Source organism: Hakea prostrata, chromosome 11 (assembly GCF_041222555.1).
Source record: "Hakea prostrata isolate BN-2017 chromosome 11, UWA_Hpros_2, whole genome shotgun sequence".
Lineage (NCBI taxonomy): Eukaryota > Viridiplantae > Streptophyta > Magnoliopsida > Proteales > Proteaceae > Hakea > Hakea prostrata.
The window spans coordinates 19262480-19283399 of NC_142610.1; the positions used below are offsets into that span (position 1 = coordinate 19262480).

A 20920-nucleotide genomic window follows, 5' to 3' on the forward strand; every position below is an offset into this window, starting at 1 on the left:
AGATAACATCACAGGATTTTTTTTTTGCAAAGAGACAACACACAAGATCGATCGGAATGCCCAAAATATCAAGGAACTTGTTTGTTTTCAATGTAAATTAACTACCATGCTATGCATGCAAGTTTGGGATGTGATGAAATTGGAGAGAGTACACATGAGAATGATGTCCTCTTTGGAGAGCTTGTTGTACCTAGGTTTTGTTTCTTGTTCATCATTTTCCTTTGTTCTTAACCAACGTACTCCAAGTCTATACACATGATACACTATAATTTATAACAACTTATAACAAGGTACAGGGTAATAATTATAAAGCATTTTCCTATATAATAAGACTTCTAATAACATTGATGATTCAGACTCTCTCTAGTATTGAGTTTCATTCTCATTTTGACTCTACTAAAAGAGAACAACTAAAACTTTTTTTATAAACAATGAAATCCAATTTGGTAACTATTTTCTAAAATAAATTATGAAATCAAAACATTTTTTGACAAGTAAATAGCTAGCTATAAGTAGGTTGTTCTTTTTTTTTTTTGTTGGGGGGATAGCTTTATATTAGAGGTAATGAATTATTACACATATTATTAGGATAGTCAAATCCATGATCTCTTCACTAAGAGGTGTTGGTCATTACCAATTGAACAATCATTTGACGATTTTTCAAATGAGGTGCAAACTAATTATAGAATCCAAGAGAACATAGGAGGGGATGAGAGACGTTTTTCTGATATCTTACAGTAAATGATGTTTTTGCCCTTATTTTTTAGGTCATATGAGTAGATTAGCTCTCCATAACTATAAGGTCTTAGGGTTCTAATACCCTCGAGGTCAGTGACAATCGGATGTAATCAAAGAGCACTTAAGCTGTTCCACCCCAAAAAGCACTGCCTTTAGAAGAAACATGCACATTGAGTAAGAATTCAAGTGCAGAGGAAGTTCCCCTTGAAATGCGACAATAATGACGTATAGCGAAAATCGTGTCTTCACTAAGCAAATTGTTCAAGAATTACATTAGTTTTCTCCAATATCTCATTCTTTTTATTTCTTCTTATTGCTTTGGAAAATGGTTTTAGTAAGATTACACTTGAAAACCAAATGATGTAAGAAAAACTAGTTTGTCATCTTAGATGCAAATATATTAAAACTATTTCTCTTTGTGTGAGTTTTACATGATAGTTAGCTAATAATTTTTGTGCAACATTGTGCTTATCATGAGAATTAAAGGTAGGCCTCTCAATAGACTCTTCTTTCTAATATGTGGTGGAGAAGTGTAAGGATAACATAAACAAAAAATATATATTTCAATACCAATTCCCTTTGTTATAAATGTTGAAAATACGATAGACCACTCAGATCAAGATCATAGAACAAATAATTTTGTTATATTAAGATGTTTTGAGCTGAGCTCAAAAAGGTTAAATACATCAAGAACAATTTTATGATTACTTAAACTAAAGTCAAGTAATTAAGAGATAAACAATTAATAATTCATATAGTTTGAATGTTGGTAATGCGGTGTAACTGGTTCTATTGGCTATCACATAATCCTCATTGATAGATCAAATTTGGTAGATCTTATAACCATTAACAACTCTTCACAAGATTCCACTAAATAAAGATCCTTGAAATGATCATGTTAGAATTTATTAAATCTAAATTTATTATTGGAGGAGGAGCAATATTACAACTTGTTTCTCTTATCTGAGGAAGTAATTCCAAGAGAATAAGATCATAGTTAAACCTAATGGCTTACATTTTTCCATCATAGAGAAAAAAAAATCTTCAACTTCAAAAGGATACTTGATAAAGTAAAATATTAAATCCCTTCATAGAAAGTAAAGTTTTCTAGTACCCTCTATCAAACAATTGGTATGTGTTGGATATTCAAGATAGATCTACAGCATTGATGTTAGGTTAAGGTTGAGGACTTAGGTGATCAAATGCTATTTATTTAAATGAACACTAGCTTCTCTTTTTCAGCAAAAAGCACTGGTGGATTCCAAAATAGACTTTGAGACAATATTTTCTTGCGCTTTTTTAGGTACGTTTCTCAAATGCTAGAGCTCATCCTTGTTGAAGACTCGCTATAAATGGTTTTGCTGCAAAAACTTCATTGTATCTTTCTTTATCTTATGCTATGCTTTTCAGGAGTGAGAATCAATGCTTTTCTATCCATTATATAATTATAAATGTTATACCAATGAACTTTCTTGTTCTTCCTATGCATAAAACTTAAATATAAATACATAAGTAATATTCGCAATTTATTCTGTTTACATTTTTTTTATTGATTTCTTCCCATGTCTCAATGTCATCTAGCATAACCTTGCATTCATAAACTTGAATGACATACATGTAAGTGATTTTTTGAGTATTTATAGAAAATCTCATATTGCATGAAGTGAATGTGAATCAATTCCACAAATACATATCGTGATAAAAATGAATCATCATTTTCATATGTACCTCAATCTCATGCACATCATGCATAATAAATGTTTAGTTGAAGAGGTGAATTGATACTCTATTCATCATGCAAATGCCTATGTGCATGGAACTCATATAAATTCTATGTGGTCTGAAAAGAGCTGGACAACACTAGATCTCCAAAGTGCAAATTCGATTTAATTCCAGTTAACCATAAAGATAGTCACCTTGGGAAGCACAAGTCAATCTTGGACGATATACTGAATACCAAGCAACGACTACAAGGAGATGTATTTCTACACCATGTTATAGAGTCTTAATTTTTGTGTGGATTTTTTGGCGAGCTGTGCCAAATGCCAAGTCCCCTACTAAGATTCACTTATGTCATGGTAGTCTCCCTCCTGGCTTGTCTAATCTTATTACTGCAACGCCTAAGAGAAACAATATTGAAACCACCAAAAACAAGAAGCCCGCAGGCACAGGCAAACGACCAGGGCCAGAGACCACGGCGCAGACGGGCCAGCGGGTAGGGTGGGCAGCCAATGGATCGCGTCCACAAAACCCTAAGAGAAACAGTATCCGTGTAATGTAATTCATTTGTTTCCTTCTTGTAATGCAAAGCACATTTTAACCCAAAAAAATAATGGAAGAGCCGACGAAAGAGCCCAACCAAGCTTTTTTTCTGGAACAATTAATGTTGAACACTGTAAGATCTCATAAGATTATGGTATGTTCTTAACAACCTACACAACCCAATTCTCACACAGACTTTGAGACTTGAGAATTTATTGAGAGAGAAAAAGGCAAAGAGACCCCGCTTTATTTGAAGTTTCAGATGACTTACTAGTGACATGTTAACACCCACAAAGAAAGAAAAGCTTGGAAAGGAGACCAAATACTCTTTTACTCCATGATAACCCATACCTTCAAAAACAAAAATTATACCAAATGCCCACATAAATTATAATATGTAGAAAAAGGCAAAAATTAAAAAATAAAAAAAAAACAATTTTCCTCCATGAATTGATGCTATGTAAGCTATCCAATCAAGTCACTCTTGACGTATCCTAGTTTCATTTTCTTCATCAAAGAACAAAACAGTCTTTGTGTAAAATAATTGAGATTTCCTAGTTTGGGAGGTCACACATAAATTAAAAAGAAATCATTAAACTATGAGAGAATGGGAATGGGATTTGCACAGAGGGAGAAGGAAGGAATATGAATTCACCAGGTTGAGAGAATTGCAACAGAAAAATCTACAAAGTTGACTCTCTATTTATTTCATCGCAATACGTACGCATCATAATCATGTGATTTCACAATTGTTTTAGTGGAGCAAAGCCTAAATTAAAATTGATGAACCCAAATTATAATTTAAATAAGGAGAGAAAATTAAAAAATATTCAAAATTTAACAACTGAAATTAGGTATTAAAATATTTCAAGAGAGAGGAAAAACCCAAAAAAAAACCCAAAAAAAAAAATGATATGTAGTCTGGCATCTCCAATATGAAAAGAAAAAAAATGCTTTTCTCAGTCATCAATTCACCACTCAACTCAAAACAGAGGGGCCCTGCTGGGTTTACCCTTTCTCTTGCTTGAGTTAGGTCCCTTCTCATCTTTGCCGCCATAAGTAGGTGTAATCTAAAAGGTTGAACAGAAAATATCATGATAATCTATTGTGATCCAATGATCATGCATTTTGATAAATAATAATAATAATAATTAAAAATAAAATAAAAATAAAAAATGAAAATGAACTAATATAATATTATCTAAGAATGACAAGTTTTGATGAAATTTTAAAACAAACCTTGCATTGAATGCTGCAATAGGGTGCATGGTCCTGACATATGCAATTGGTCCTCGTATTGATAAACACTACTTTGGCACTGTTAGACACATTTGCCTGTATGCTCAGAAACATATCAGAGTGAATTCATTAAAATTGGGTAATTATGTTTGTAGTAAAAAATAAAATGGGAGAATTTCAAAATATGGAAGGGGGAATAGAACCATTATTAGTTGAACTCGAGTGCTTAACACATGACAACTCAGTTGGGGGTGGGATGTCGCACAAAGTTTTTGGTTGCCTACTCGGGTTTTATAAATCGGTGTTCGCATCGCACATCTGGCTGTGGTGGGTGAGTCTCTCAGCGGGGATTTTTTACATCCACAAGGATTTGATATCGAAACCTTGCTTAAGCGGACCAAGTTGCTTATCACTTGAACCAATTCCCGTTGGTTTGTGGGTGTACTATCTTTGCAAGTACGCCAAATCCAATAAAAGTCTTGAATTTTGGGTAATAAAAATCGAATTTTGAAATCGACCTCAAAAATCAAATACTCAAAATGGGTTTTTTGGAAACTGATTGTCTTATCTTAAATTCATGAGAATTTGAATTAAAGGAATCTAAGTAAGGTTAAATCAATTGATTTTATGACCTAGCTAAGCTAGTTTCACCCAATCCAGCTTGAATCGAATTGAACCAACTAGTCTATTCTAATATTTAAACTAAGCGAACCTGTATGTCTGAACAATTGAAGAACCTCTGCAAATCTTGTACATTGATGACATTTTGGTACATATACCTCCTGATCTGAAATCACAAATACAATAAGAAAAGATCATGATAATGTAGATGCAGATGATACAAGAAATCAGAATAAAATACAACCATCATCTTAGGGCCAGGACGAGCAAGACAAAAAGAGACAAACCACCAAACCAGAGTCAGGTGTAAAATTAACGGGTTAGTGAGTTTTGGAATGAAATTTCAGATTTATCCAAAAAAATATTTATTGAATAGGTCAAATCTAACGCGAAGGGGGGAAACGGATTTCACCTCAACCCATAAATCTCGATTCACGTTAGGTAAAAAGGAATCTCCAGATTTCAGAATCTAAAGATTCACACAACCAAACAGGTAAAAATCTCTCATTTGTGAATCCAGAGATTTCAAATCTCTGGATTTGCGTAACCAAACAGGCCCTTAGAGAATCCAAATAAGAAAAGATCATGATAAAAACGTACTTGAACAAATTGGTGTCCGTGGTGATAAGGAAGACAATTTGAGCACACAGAAAAGCGGCAATCAATGCAGAAGAAATTCAAGTCATTCTTCTTCTCCTTCCTGTGGGTCCTGCAAGGCCCAAAGAATTCTGCATTGCACAACCATCTGTAGCCATGTAGGTACGTTAGCCTGCAAGAGTTAGTTAATTAACCATCAATTAGCAACACGTACGTTAACCATCAATTAATGAAGAAGAAAAATAAAAATTATATTGTTATGAAGCCAGAGACCATAATTTAAAAACAATAATAATATTGTAAATGGCTGTTCTCTTCAGATCAGAAACTTCTTTCGACTGCAATGGTTATGAGTTTGTATATATAACTGTGCATGAAACTGATCAAAATGGGTTTCCTCAAGAAAAATAAAAATAAAAACTGTTTCCCGAAAAGAAACTATAGCAAGATTTTAAACTGAAGATTCTAATATAGGAGAGATTCAATTCTAAGTATTAGTGTAAATAATCCCTCATAAGTTTCAGGAAAGATTTATGAGCAATTTGGATACTTAAAAGAAAAGATTAAGATGGCAAAATCTCTGTAAACAATCCTTGCTTCCATGAACAGCCAAAGTCTAAGCCAACTTTCCCTTATGTTTAATTGATTCCCTTAATGATATTTCCTTAACAAGGTATCACTTTCTTTAGACAAACAATGTTTGCAAGCAGGGTGTGTCAAGACACAAGATACTTGTTATTTAATTTAGTGACATTTCTGGGTGGCAATGGATGATCGGTTTGGAAAGTTTTTTCCGATTTTATGAGTTAATGTGGGAATGAGTGATTAAAAATTTTATTTTCAAATTTATTTTATTTATTTGCTATCAGTGTTTTATATGAAAAAGTGCGTAGAAATAATTTTTGGAAAGTTTTGGTCCGACTTTTTTATTTACATGCATTTTTTTTTATAGGTTTGAGAACTAAGATTCATCTGGGTCAACTTGTAGGTACCTTGACTACATCCTCAAAGGACGCCTTGATAAGAGTCGAATCCACAATATGTTTTAAGTGACGTAAGTCTTACCACTAAAGCAACTCTATGTTGGCTTCGCTTCATATGAAATTTTACTTAGAAAATTTTTCATAATGATTCTTTACTTTTAAAATGTTCAATCTTATGAGTAGAAAATTTCTTTGAATATTTTTTATATTAAAATAAATATTTTTTGTCAAATAAAATTTTATATATTCTTAATAAGACAGTATTTATTTTTAAAATTTTTTTTTTTGTTGCCAATCGCGGTTTTCAAGGCTTTGCCCTGACTAATCCGGTGTTGCCAGCGCACCCGCGGGGGGGGCCCCAACGGATTTGCACCAGGTCGCCGGACCACCAAGCGGCCAACCGCCCACGACCACCCCCTTGGTTAAGACAGTATTTTTTGTGAGTGAACCCAACCCACCCAAACATACAGGGAACCATATTGAACTACGAGGAAAGGAGAATTTTGTAAGTGAAGTAGATAAGCAGTGCTCTAGGGGAGAGGTTTACTCCTAGGTTTGGGGTGATTGGTGTGGGATACGTAGGGTGAGGGAGTTAGAATTTTGTCAGTGAATTTCGTAAGTGAAGTATTTGCAGGCTGATTAAGCTATTTTGTTAATGAATTAGTCCAAGAATTACTCTTACATTCTTTTGAATGCGTTTCAATTACTCTGTGTGTATGAGAGTTCGAGTGAGTGATTTGCAAGGTTGCCTTGAGTTGGGTTTAAAAGGAGTTGTTGGTGGCCATAGGGGAGATATCAGGGTCTTATCAGTTCTCTTTTTGAAGTGGAAATTTTCACACCGGCTTAGAATTTTGTGTTAAAACTGATGTAGTCAATTCGAATGCTTAGAGAAAATTCTACTAAATATTCAATAGATACACTAATTCAGAGAATTACACCCCTCCCCCTCCCCTGGCTGAAATATTTCAGTGTAGGAAGGTGTGAATTTGGATTGAAAAACTAGGGATAAATTGCAACTGGGGTCTTATGCACTTTTTAGGAGATACAAGACTAGACTTTAATTTTGCTCTCCTTCTTGGTAATTCATAACATTATCTTTCACCTCTACTACCATACAATTAGGAGATTTCTTAAACACGTCGAGAACATTTTAATGAATATTTAAACGAAAGTTAGGTAATTAAGAGATAAATAGTTAATGATTCATATAGGTTGAATGTTGGTAATGCTATGTAACTGATTTTATTGGTCATCACATAATCCTCATTGGTAGAGCAATACCGTTGTGGTGAAGGAGTACACATTAATTTCACACCGTTTGAGTCTTAGCTCACTTTATTTTTATTTTTTGTTGGTTGGTTGGTTGATATACATACTTAATCTAATTTGATAAAATATATATGAAAAATAAAAGGTCATCATTCCATCTAAGACATTGGAGTAAACTAATGAAATCTATTTGATAGAGGGCAACCAGAAAGCTTTAATTTCTATAAATAGATGCAATATTTTACTTTATCAAGTTTTCTATCGAAATTGAAGATTTTATTGTCTATAATAGAAAAATGTATGCCATTAATTTTAAATATAATCTTATATGTTTGGAATTACTTCCTCGAATAAGAGAAACAAATTATAATATATCTCCTTCACCAGCAATAGATTTTGATTTAATAAACTATAACAGAGATCATTTCAAGGCTCTTTATTTGGTGGAATCTTGTGAAGAGTTGCTAATGGTCATAAGATCTATCAAATTTGGTCCAGTTGATTCACCATATCCAATAACTGTTAGGTTCTAGATATTCAAGTTAGATCTACTGCATGGATGTCAAGTTAATGTTGAAGACTTGGGTGACCAGATGTTATTTATTGGCACAAAGACTAGCTTCTCTTGTTCAGCACTTCACTATGATGGATTTAAAAGAAACCTCCATATCCTTCACAAATCAGTTTTGGCCATTCAAAGAAAAAGAAGAAACGCGTGATTATTTAGGTGTTTCAATTGAAAGATAACATTGTTGAATTCAATTTTTACGCGACTTATTTTTATTCTAAAGTGTCTCCGCCATATCTGGTTTGCACCCATCCCTTGTTACGAAAGAGAGAAAGTAGACTTGTAGACAATTCAATTAATGAAGAGGTAAAGTCGTGCTTCAAGCCAATATCTGAGTGGCAGCTACTGTTACCTGAATCTTCTCTGCTTCCTATTCTACATGATGTAAAATTGTCTGTAACTGATTTTCAATATTATGTAATTTTATATTTATGTAATGGGAAATATTTCTCTTTTATTATATGATTATATTCCACATATTAATGCATATGTTGTGTATTGACTTCCAAATTTTTACAATATGCCGAAGATGGATATAATTGAGCAAAGGAGGAGAAGCAAGATAGAAGACTATTGTATTATTTTTTATATTTAATTTAATTAATCAATAAGAGTTTGGTAGCTTCTTGTTGACCTCGATGACTAGTTAACAACTCTTACATCAGTGTGGGATCAAACTGTACATGGTCTGTTAGAGTGGGCAGGCAGCGTTTTATGTGATTTTATATTTAATTTTTTTCTTTTTTGGTCCATGGTATGACGACATGACATATTATGTGATGTTTTATAATATGCTGACAATGAGGCACCATCACATCAGACATGGTTCGGTTTGTTTTAAAAAAAATTAGTTTTGTTTCACTTAAGTTGGTTAAATGTGAACATGGTATTTTGAATTGTTAAGATTTAATGAAATCTACCAGGCATCCATTATATAGTGACACCAACATGTCAGACACACACACAAAAATGATCCTAGTATTCTAGCCTCTCCAAATTCCTTTCACTTACTTTTTCATTAAGAGCCTTCATTGGACCAGTAAAAGGATGTTTAAAAAACCACCACAAAGCCCTAATCTCTATCATTTCTTTGATTCAATGCATATGTTCCTTCAGCTCTCTTCTGAAGATTTCAACATATTAACTTAGGATTCAATTCAAGTTTGAAATTTCTACCAAAAAAATATTTTTTAAAAGTGAAATTTATATATTAGAAAGAAGAGAAAATTATAGAACACTTGCTATATTTGGCTCAAAACTTATGATCACCCACTATTACCTCATAAATTAAATGACACCCACATTTAATTTCAATTTTCTTGTTGAAATAGATTATGAAATTACCAAAATGTATTTACTTTTATTTAAAACATTTAAAATCAACCTTTATTATTTTCCCTTAATCCATCTTCTACTTACACCTCATTGGGCTGGATTTTGCTTAGGAGCAGTGCATTTAAAGAGCAGTGAACGGGTAGATTTTATTTTTAAATTTGCATTAAATCTCTACCATCAATTATCAATATATGCAACAAAAGTAAATTTTAAGTTGGTTTTAACTTGAACCATGGAGTCGGTTGAACCAAATGAACCATATGGTAAACCTGCTACTTAAAATTACTTCTGTTCTTCTTAGTGAGCCAAACCCACCATGATGACCAAGTTTCACAGAGAAGTTATCAGTAGCATTCTCAAGATGCTTTAACCAAAAAAATAAAGCATTCTCATAGATCCTTGAAACTGAGCCGAATGGGGGCACCACATACACTTTCCCAGAACATATCCTCTTCTGATGAATCATTGTAAGGATCCTCTGATATGTTTTTCTTCTCGACTCAACCGATCACCAAAAAAAGTAGACCAGAAAAAATTTCTTGTCTTCCGTTTATTCGGTGATTGTGATTAGCAGAGAAAGCTGATGGTTCACTGGACCACCATGAAAACCACCCCAACCCTCTCCTGCTTGCAACCACCGCCCTTTTCAGTCCCAGGTGCACTCGTTTCATGCAGACGGCAGAGGAGACTAAGTTGAAGAATGTAGTCACCTAGGGGCGTGTGTTGCCATGAACGATCTCTTGATTTGGGAGATAAGGTAAAGCTAATGACGTTAACAGATGGAAATGGTGAATTTTGTGGAGCTCTTGGGATATCTCTGCAACTGAGGGTTCGCAGAGATGGAGCTAATTCACTAGGTTTAGGGAGTCGGTCGAGGAGATTCTGTTTGGTTACTGTGAATGCATGGTGTCGTCAGGAGTGTTCGCGTGAACGAATCAGATGGATTTATCTACGAATAAATCGTGGCAACTCTTTGATTCGGATTCTATTTGTTTGCTTTGGAAATTCAAAGTTTTGGATTTATTGCGTTGGTGCTTGTGTTGATTTCTTTATTGAGAATTGGGTTACCATTTGTTTTCATAATTTTTTTTAATAAAACAAAATATGTATTAAGTTACTTAAAACATTTACAAACATAGAGTTGAGTTCCATTACATGCTTCCATTGAGGTAGAAGCTGATATAAGCTAATTCTACAAACCAAGATTGGAGCATTGGAGATGGGAAATTATCAAATATAATTACGTCTTGTTGTCTTAGTAGCATTCATTAATATAGTTATATGATTTAGAAGCCATATCACAGAATTTGGTTTTGGTAAAAGACTTGGTAACCCTTGTAAATTACTCCATATCTCTCCTATTTCAAAACATTTTGTTTTTGCTTCTTCTATCCTAGTTTGTAACCAAAAAATTGTTGCCTTTAAGATCTTCACCATTTGTAATCTTCCAAAATTAACGTGAATGTCCATTTCTATATATCCCAACGCTCCATACTGTAGTCCCTAGCTGCTAGTTAAGAATTCCTACACACATCAACACAATATTGTTAGTTCTTGGTATAATATTGCACCATTTGTTTTCATCTATCCCTGATTTATTATCTTGTAATTTTCTTATTTATTCAGATGTGGATGTGGCAATAACTGATTAAATTTCTCATTTTGACAATATGTGTAATTGGTTTTTAGGCCATCACACAATCTTCATTGGAAGAGCAATACCGTTGTGGTGAAGGAATACGCATTGATTTCACACCTTTGAGTCCTAACTTACCTTCTCCCTTTTGGTTAGTTGAATATATATATAAATACTTACACCTAAATCTAATTTGATAAATTTCAACATTATATTAAAAATAAAAGATCATCTATCTATACAAGACATTGGAGGAAACTACTTAATATCTATTTGATGGCAAGCAACTGAAAGCTTTAGATTGTGTGAATAGATGCAATATATTATTAAAAGAATGACAGAAATTTGAAATGTATGCAATGAAGTATGCAATGAAGTACTCAAATTATTTTGGTACTGATAAATCAGTAAAAGTTAAAGATATTTTGCATATAATTTTATTTTATAAAAAAAAACAGAAGGTAAAAGTTTGAAGAGAAAAGAAGTGTGAATGCAACCTTACAAGAATGCAGCAAAAGAAAGTTAATAAAAATATAATTAAATCTAATTTCATTGTATTCTTTTTTATTGGTTTAAGTTGAAATATATATGGAAGTACCAAGTTGAGAATCTTTGAGTTAAATAAATTTATATTTCATTAATAATGAGTTGGGTTTTTATATTAATAAATTGTTTCTTTTTTCATTACAAAAGAGAGGAAAAAGAATTTTATTCCTCAAATTTTATATCAGTTTATAATTTAAAATTATAAATCTTAATAAATTCGTCATTGTCAATTTATAATCTCATTTTGTATCTACTGAAAATTTTTAGTAATGTTCAAGATAATTCATAAAAAACATAAATATTTCAAAACTATGCCAAATTGACTGTCTTTCCATTTTTGGTAGAACGGTTAGTAAGTTAAAGAAAATGATGAATATACCTTCACTTATAGGATAATTATTGGTATTCCTATACTATCACTTAATTACTATTTTATCCACTATATTTTTTAAAAGTTATTTAATCTAATATCATCCTTCTCGAGTAATGAGGTTATAGGTTTAATCCTTAAAGATCACATATGTACTCCCATCATCCAAAAAAAAAAAAAACTAACGGATGCCACTTTGTCATTAGGTTTTATTAATTAAAAGATGACATAGAATTTTGGTTTATTAAAAGATCTCAAAATAATTCTAAAATTTGATATTACTTACTTACACTTTTATCAAATTACATCACTATCCTTTCATCTCATCAAGGCCTGACTTTTTAGAATCTAAAATGAAAAGAATATAAAAATAAATTTAAAATTTTATATAATATTATCTTTTGAATTCTTAATTTTAGAAGAACAAAACGGATATTAAACATTTAACCATAATGACTTCCCAACATCATTCAGAATACAGGGACAATAATATTTTTATAAAGAATATGATCTTTTTAATAATTAAACTGTAAGTACAAGAGGCAATAATTATTATTATTTAATTATAATATTTAATATCTAATATATAAAATGATGTAATGAAAGACTTCAGTGTAGTACAATTAATGCACAGTACTATATTACGAACGGTTGACCATCAGGTTCTCAAAAATATGAATTGACACTTTTCAAAAATAGACGATCAAGATTGAAATCTCAATTAAGATCTTGATCTCAACTATTCGTTGCAGATGCAGCACATTAATTGCGCACCATCCAAGTAATTTCCCATCAACGACGACGAAAGAAGTCTACTCAAAAGAAAATGAAGAAATGAAGAGAGAAGGTGTGGCATGGCATACACGCAATTTCCAACCTATCTAATCATTTGCAAATATTTAAATGAAGCTAGTTCATCTCTACTCTACACAGCAAGAAGAACTGAGGAGAGAGAGAGAAGATTGATTAGAAGACCCAAATGGAGAACGAGAGAGGAAGAGTAGAAGAAGACTATGATCGTATCAAGGAGATCAAGCAATTCGACGAATCCAAGATCTGTGTAAAGGGGTTGGTCGACTCAGGCATCACAGCCATCCCTCGTTTCTTCATCCACCAACCCGATTCTCTTGCCGCCACCGCCACCACGTCCGCCGCCGCCGCCATCTCAGCCTCTGCTTCAATCGTCCCAACCGTCGATCTCTCCGGCTTTGATTCAGACCGTAGATCCATCATCGTTGACCAAATCCGAGACGCATCGAGTAAGTTAGGCTTCTTCCAGGTAACTAACCACGGCATCCCTTCCGAGGTCATCGACCGTACGATCGCCGCCGTCAAAGCCTTCCATGAGCTGCCGGTGGAGACCAAAGGAGTGCACTATAACCGCGACTCGAGTCGCGGCGTCTCGTTCGCTTCGAACTTCGATCTCTACACATCGAAAGCTGCCAATTGGAGGGACACGATGCAGATCAGGTGGGGCCCTAATCTTGACATCAGTGAAATTCCGGAGATCTGTCGGAGTGAGCTCGTTGAGTGGGATCGACAGGTGGAACGGCTGGCGGAGACGTTGATGGAGATCTTATCAGTAGGATTAGGAGTTGAAGCTGGAAGGTTAAAGGCGTTGAGCTGTACGGAAGGAAAGCATGTGGCGGCTCACTACTATCCGTTCTGTCCTCAACCTGATCTAACGGTTGGAACGACATCTCATACTGATCCAGGAGTTCTGACCGTGCTGCTGCAGGACCAGATCGGAGGGTTGCAGGTGAAGCAAGGAGATCAATGGGTGGATATTCAGCCCGTACCTGGTGCACTCGTCATCAACATCGGCGATATCCTTCAGGTAAGCCAAATCCTTTTAATGATTTAATCCGAACCGTTGTTGTTGTTGTTGAACCAAATTACATTTACACGGCCTCTATTTGTATAAAGTTACGTTTTTGGAATTTATTCTATTAAAAATATTCCTCTATGTTTTAAGCATCATGAAAAGACATATCTATCCCTATTGAATTTTAATCTAAGTTTTAGAAAAGTAAAAAATGTACATAAAAGTGAGTAAAATTTTAGGGTGATTTTAGGAGACCTTTTATGAAATTGCTGAGAAATTTGCTTTATCAAAGACTCAAGATGTTGTGTTTGAGTATGAAAAGAAATTCTACTAATAGTTCAGCCAAGCTCTATAGATCCATTTTGTGTTTTGTTTATTCTAGGAATATCCAATGCCGTTATTAGCAAATACTCTTGCCAGGAGTGCTAGGTCGTTGCCAAGTTCGACCTCTTGCCACTTTAATCTACTTGGTTGGTTAGTTTTCTCCCTCTAGTTGTTTGATCTGGATATGTTTTCTTGATGGATGTTTTTTCTAAAAAAAAAAAATTTAGTTCATTCAAACTATGTAATTTAAATACTTTTTTTTAATGTGTTTAACCTAAAGAAGGATAGCATTTGGAATTTTGAAAAGTACAATATATGTTGACTCATCACTTAACCTTATTATTCTAACGGTAAAGATATGGTTCTTATAGGTTCAAAATACAAGGGATGTAAACACAAGAAAACAAATTTCAAAGGCATAAATGTAATTATCTTCAAATACAAGAGATATAAATAATTTATTTATGAACCAGATGAATGGTTAACTCATCAACCCAAGGCTCTCATAGCACATGTACCACCCAACGAGCCGAATCCAGATCATCACCCCTGACAGAGTGTGCCCCTAACACTTTTTGACCATGAAAATCGAGGAGAGGGGGCATAGCTGACACACTATTGGTCCACCTCAAAAAAAATATTTATAATTTTTTTTCCTATAACTAAGCCGCCTTTATTTTTGTAGTAAAAAAACGTTAAAAAATACTTTGTATTCCCCGTCAAGAGAGGTGATCCAGATTCCAACAAACCTTGGGTTGATGTACAAACCATCAATTAAAACCATAAAGGGAAGTGTATCAATCTTTCAAGGTTAATTACCCTATAAACATCCAGTTCTGTTTGGGATTGGGGGCCCATAGGCCCATGGACATCGAGTTTGATGCGTGGAATTTGTTATATTTTCAGATTATGTCCAATGAAGAATATAAGAGTGTGGAGCACAGAGTATTGGCCAATCATCTTAGCCAGCCACGCATCTCAATTGCTGTTTTCTTCAATCCCAGTAAGAAAGAAGACTACTATGGACCATTTCCAGAGCTGATATCACCGAAAAAACCAGCCATTTATCGGCGATTTACGTTATTAGAATTCTTGACCAGATTTGTCATGAAGGGTTTGGGTGAATCTTTGATAAACTACTTTCGTTTAGATAAAGAAATGATCACAAACTAGATGACTTTTACGTGTGACAAGTTGGAACAAAGAGACAGTGCATACGTAAGAGACTTCAAGATGAGGACAACTTCATTTCAGCATTGTGGTATGAGAATTTTAATTGAAAGTGAGGAGTGTTGGACTATGTTAAAATTTTAGTTTTAACCTTATATTAAGTTGGAACATGATATACATATAAGTGTCAGTATGTTATTGAGGTAAAACGGGTAACAATCTTGTGTACATTCTAGACCCTTTTGTTGAGTCTTATATATATATATATTTTATTATTGTAAGATTATACTTTCCTGTTTTTTTCTCACAATGGCGACTTCATCCTCTATTTCCCACCACCTTTACCACAACTCTGGGTGTTACTGACCTTGTTATTCTTCACCTCACTAAGCAAACTATCTACTCTAGGAAACATGGATCTTAACTGATTTAGAGCTCTGGTTTGTTAGAGTTCATTAACGGTGCATGTCCAGTTTCTCACAATGTTTAAGAATGCTACCGGAGAAGATTCAGAGTCCATCGTCATGACCAGGCTTAAACCACAAATTAACAACATCTACTACTGGTCATATTCATTGAATATCTTTGTTACCTTCTCTTATGAATTAAGAAACTTTTAGTCACGATACAAGTTCATTAGTTCACACCAATATCTCATTTTTTTTATACTCATTCTTGATCTTCCATTCTACCCAAAAAGGAGAAAACAGAAAATACAATCTATAGTATGGTTCAAGATAGCTTTTTTTCCAGTAGGATATGATGGCAATTGTAAAACCGATGATAAACATGTCTTCTTTGAGTTCTATCTCTATCATCTTTAGGTTTTTTCTATATATTGAATCAACAAAAAATATGATAATTCTTTTCACATGACCACCTCTTCAGTACAAAATTATTTCTCTTTCAGTGAGTTTTTACATGATGGTCATCAACCACTTACCAACGCTATTGTGATTGTCATGAGTTACATATGGATTCATTACCAACGTTCATCACCATTAAGATCATTTATTCCCTTTAACTTTAATCTGCCACCTAATTTGGGTCAATTTACACAATATAATTATTTTAATTAACTTAATTCATTGGATTTGATTTGGAATATCGGAAATGTTTAATAAACGTTTTGGGTTTGGGAATCAAATAGATGACTAATGGGATTTCTTTTCTTTACTTTATTGAATAATTATTATTGCTTCCTGGACTTGGATTTTATTATTAATTAAATATTATTCTTTATAAAATTACAAATGCTCCCCTTCACTTCTAACAGTGTTATGTGGTTGTTAACACTGAATATGTAATGTCTACTTTGCTTTTCATTAAAATTAATAAGTCAATAAATAACATTACCTTCATTTATAAAAACCATATTGAATGCAAGTTATATCCTTAAAATCTTATATTTTATAATTAATTTTATATTCGAAAGAGTACCAATATTCTCCACTTAAAATATAATGAAGACTCAGATCAAAAAAGTTTGTGAATGAATTACTTTTTGAGATTTTGTTTCTTTGCCTTTAACTCCATCAAAATATGCATCGTGGGGAAAACGAACTGTTTCGTAGTATAAATCTAAGTTCAAACAGCAAGAACAATGATATGGAAAAGAAAAAATTTTTTTTGTGTGTGTTGTGATTATTGGAATTTACACAAAATAACAAAATAACAATGATTTCTACCGCAACGTGATACTAGTTAATGAGGGTCTTAGTGCTGCACTAAAAAATATAACTCACATGGATTTTCAGGTAAGTTCATCTTCAATGGAAGCATCGTCTTAAAATTAATTTTCTTTTTGTTTCTTCTGATAATTTAATTCAGAGAATGGTAGAACCCCACACTTACGGTTGTTGAAACTCTCAAGCTCAATTTTAATTTTCTACAATCACAATTATGAAAGTTTTACAAACAAATTATCACATAAGACGTTCATTGATAGGAAATTTGGTTACATGCACAATGGTTAACATATATTACGTGATTTTTAATTTTCAACTTTGAATTAAAATTGATTTTTCCTCATCTTTAGTTTTTATTTTGAGTTTTATTCAATCACATCTTTCTTCTATTTGGTGATTTCTTTTTAGACAAGAAAATGGATTTAAGGTAAATTTTTTCCATAGTTAATTAAAGATAGTATTATAACTTGACAAAGGGTAAATAAGTAAAGAGATACGAAACACTAAGGGTTTTTTTAAAATTTTTAAAAAAATAATATCCCACCCCACCATTATTAATAAGAAAAAAAAAAAAGGGAAAAAAAATTTTTTTAAAAAAAAAAAAAAAAAAAAAAAAAAAATTCTAAAAATAGAGGCTTAATTTTATTATTTTTAAAATTTTAAAAAAATATATATAGATGCCACATCATCAATAAACTTAATGGGGACCTGTACCATGGGAGTAATAACTTGGTGAAGCAGTCGAAGATTAATGTGAGATCTCCAAAGTTAAAGGATGGATTAATAATTTTAAAAAATATAAGAGATAAAGTAATAATTCAAGAGGAGAAGAGAAGAAAGTGAGATATTGGAGTCAACTAATGAAATAAAGAAGAATAATATTTGCAATTTAGAAAATACAGTATCATACTAATTCATCACTTAAAATTATTATTCTAACTATAGAGACAAGGGCGGAGTCAGTATTGAACATTGAGGGGCCCAATACGGGACCAACAGATAAATGGGAAGCACGGAAGTTCATGAGCCTTAACTTCTTTACCATTTGGGAATTATGGTTTGCACGAAATAATACTTATTTTAATATGGGAAAACGATCTCCCATGGAGGTTGTCAATAGAGCAGCTGGTCACCATGAAGAGTTCTGGAAGGTGAATGGATTTGAGTTAAAGACAAATGCATAAATCGAGGATCTCAAATCAAAGGTGAATCGGATGGTTCATATCCCACCAGATTGGCAACAAAACAAATGGGCTTGAGGTTATGCTTTATATAATGCTGATGGGCTTCTCATCAAGACAGTTTCAAAACACGAGATTTTTGAGTACGTCATTGTTGGTGAAGCATTATCTCTAAAGTCAGCCATGTTGGACTCTCTGAGAGAATGTGTTGATAATTAAATATTCCAATCCGACTGTGCAGAATTGATTCGAATCCTACAGCGACAGGTAGCATCTGTAAATCTGGATCTAGATACTATCATAACGGATATCAAGAAATTAAAATTCTATTTTTTGGATTGTAAGTTTGATGTAATTCCTAGGTCTTGCAATGTAATTGCTCCTGTCCTAGATCGGAAGGTAACGCCGATTATTGGTTCGACAATTTAGCCTCTTTCCTCTCCTTGGTTGAGCTCTTCAACCTCGATCTTCGCCTGGAGTTAATGAAATTTTTTACCAAAAAAAATAATAATAATAAGTGAAGAGATAACTCTAAGTTAAATTTTAAAATTTTGAAAAAAAGAAATACCACATCATCAATAAACTAATGGAGTTTAACAGTGAGGGGCATTAATAACGTGGATAAAGTTAAAGATTGGATTATTATATTTAAAAAACACAAAAGACAAAATAGTAATAAAATTAAAGTATAAAGGGACAACAGTAATTATTATTTTTAGCTTTTTTTAGAGGACGGGTTAAAGTGACTACATGGGATTTAGATGGGTTAAATTTTAGCTTATGGCTTAAGGATTTAATACCTAAAGACATTTCACCCAGAAAAATAGCCAAGCACAATTTTCATACTACATAAATCCTAATAATCCAAGATAATAAGTATGCCATACATAATTTTTTATGACATTCTCATGAAATCTTCACTCAGTACCTGTTGGAAGTGGTTATGTGAACCATCATGTAATTTTGATTGGGGGAAGTATTAACCTTTTAGTGAAGGATTAATTTTACATCTTTTTATTTTGATCACTATTTGTTTTTGGTTGGTTCATCACCTATACTTATATTTTATGTAATAAGAACAAAAAATTTCTCACTGTTTGAGTCTACTAGCTAAATTTATTGATCAATCCTTCAAAAAATCAGATTTCAGACTGTTTTGAGTACACATCCAAATGTTCATGAAAATGTTTTTTGATCCATAATATTTTTGTTTCTTGTCAAATTAAATAAATTTCACACTGTTTGAGTCTGCCCACTTTTTTTTTTTAATTTTGGTTGATTGAATGTATAATTTTGCAAGTTACATCTTAATTTTATTTTGATTAAACTGAACACTGTAATAGAAAAAAATATATAATTCCATACAAGATATTGGAGTAAACTAATGGAATTTTATTCAAAAGAAAGCATTTTAATTGATTTATTTAGCTGTGGATAAGATTACTCTGGAGAACATACCAGAGAATGAATGAGTTTTGATCAACAGAATTGAAGATCAAGTGATGAGCCTCATACATTTGTAAGATGATCATTAGAAAATTGACATTAATTTCTTACATATAAAATGTTGTGACCTGCCATCTTGGTGTTCTAAGAAGAGTTATTTATAATGATCAATGTTATCCTATGATGGACATAACAATAGATGGACTGAAAACTTTAATTTCTATAAATACATGTATTATTTAATCACAAATAAAGAAAGACTAGTTTTATTATTTGAAGTGAAAGAATCTGTACGTAGTTGAATTTCAGAGTAATAGAAAATCCATTATAACAAAGTACAGATGAAGCGAACATGAGATAGTAGAGCAGAAAGGAGCATGCATGGGTATGAAGCATGAGTCAAGAATTTTAGACAAAAATGATATGAGACAATGAGACATTGTCTTCCAACATCTCCTTTTCTATGAGTAACATTCATTTTTATGTTATACTTTATGTTGTTTCAATAGTATCCTGTAGTCATATTTACATTATTAGAATTTTGACCAGATTGAATCTTTTATGAGTTACTTTTGTTTAAGATAAAGAAAGAATCAACATTGTCAAGAGAAGAGGACAACAACAGCGTTAAGTTCCTTAAAAGCAGCTATACATCTATCGTCACATTTACTTAAACATTGTATTAATGCTGTATGTATAAATTCTACAAAATGATGTTATATGGTTATTGGTAAACTTGTCATGTTTGTTAAGTAGAAAGCTGTTCTTTCCTTATAAATAGAAAAATAGAATAATTATTTCTTCAATATTGTCCATGCACCTCACCTTAAGAGCTTCAACTAATTTGAAAGTTATCCAAGAGTTCTATAGTTCTGTAAAGAGGCAAAAACACTTTCACATGTTCTAGTTCATGTTCCTTTGGTGAACTCGTTAGATTCTCAACAGCTGCCCTCACCTTGTAATGCAAAGTTTTTTCCCTCCATTCTTTTTGCTAATTCATAAGAAAAATTCATTACCTCCCCTTAAACCGCTTCATTTCATACCGAAGTGTGTTAATTGCCATAGCGGAAAGCCTATGCAAATCGGAACAAGTCTTTCTTCTACTAACTCAGCTCTAAAATT

At 32.7% G+C, this 20920-nt stretch overlaps 1 protein-coding gene across 1 annotated transcript; it reads left to right on the top strand.

Moving 5' to 3' along the window:
• The first annotated feature begins 13002 nt into the window (after nucleotides 1-13002).
• LOC149000631 (1-aminocyclopropane-1-carboxylate oxidase homolog 4-like) lies at nucleotides 13003-16440 on the top strand. The gene is made up of 2 exons (XM_089140970.1): nucleotides 13003-14001; nucleotides 15220-16440. The coding sequence occupies exons 1-2, from the start codon at nucleotides 13144-13146 to the stop codon at nucleotides 15484-15486; spliced, it is 1125 nt and encodes a 374-aa protein (XP_088997096.1). The 5' UTR covers nucleotides 13003-13143; the 3' UTR covers nucleotides 15487-16440.
• The last annotated feature ends 4480 nt before the right edge of the window (nucleotides 16441-20920 follow it).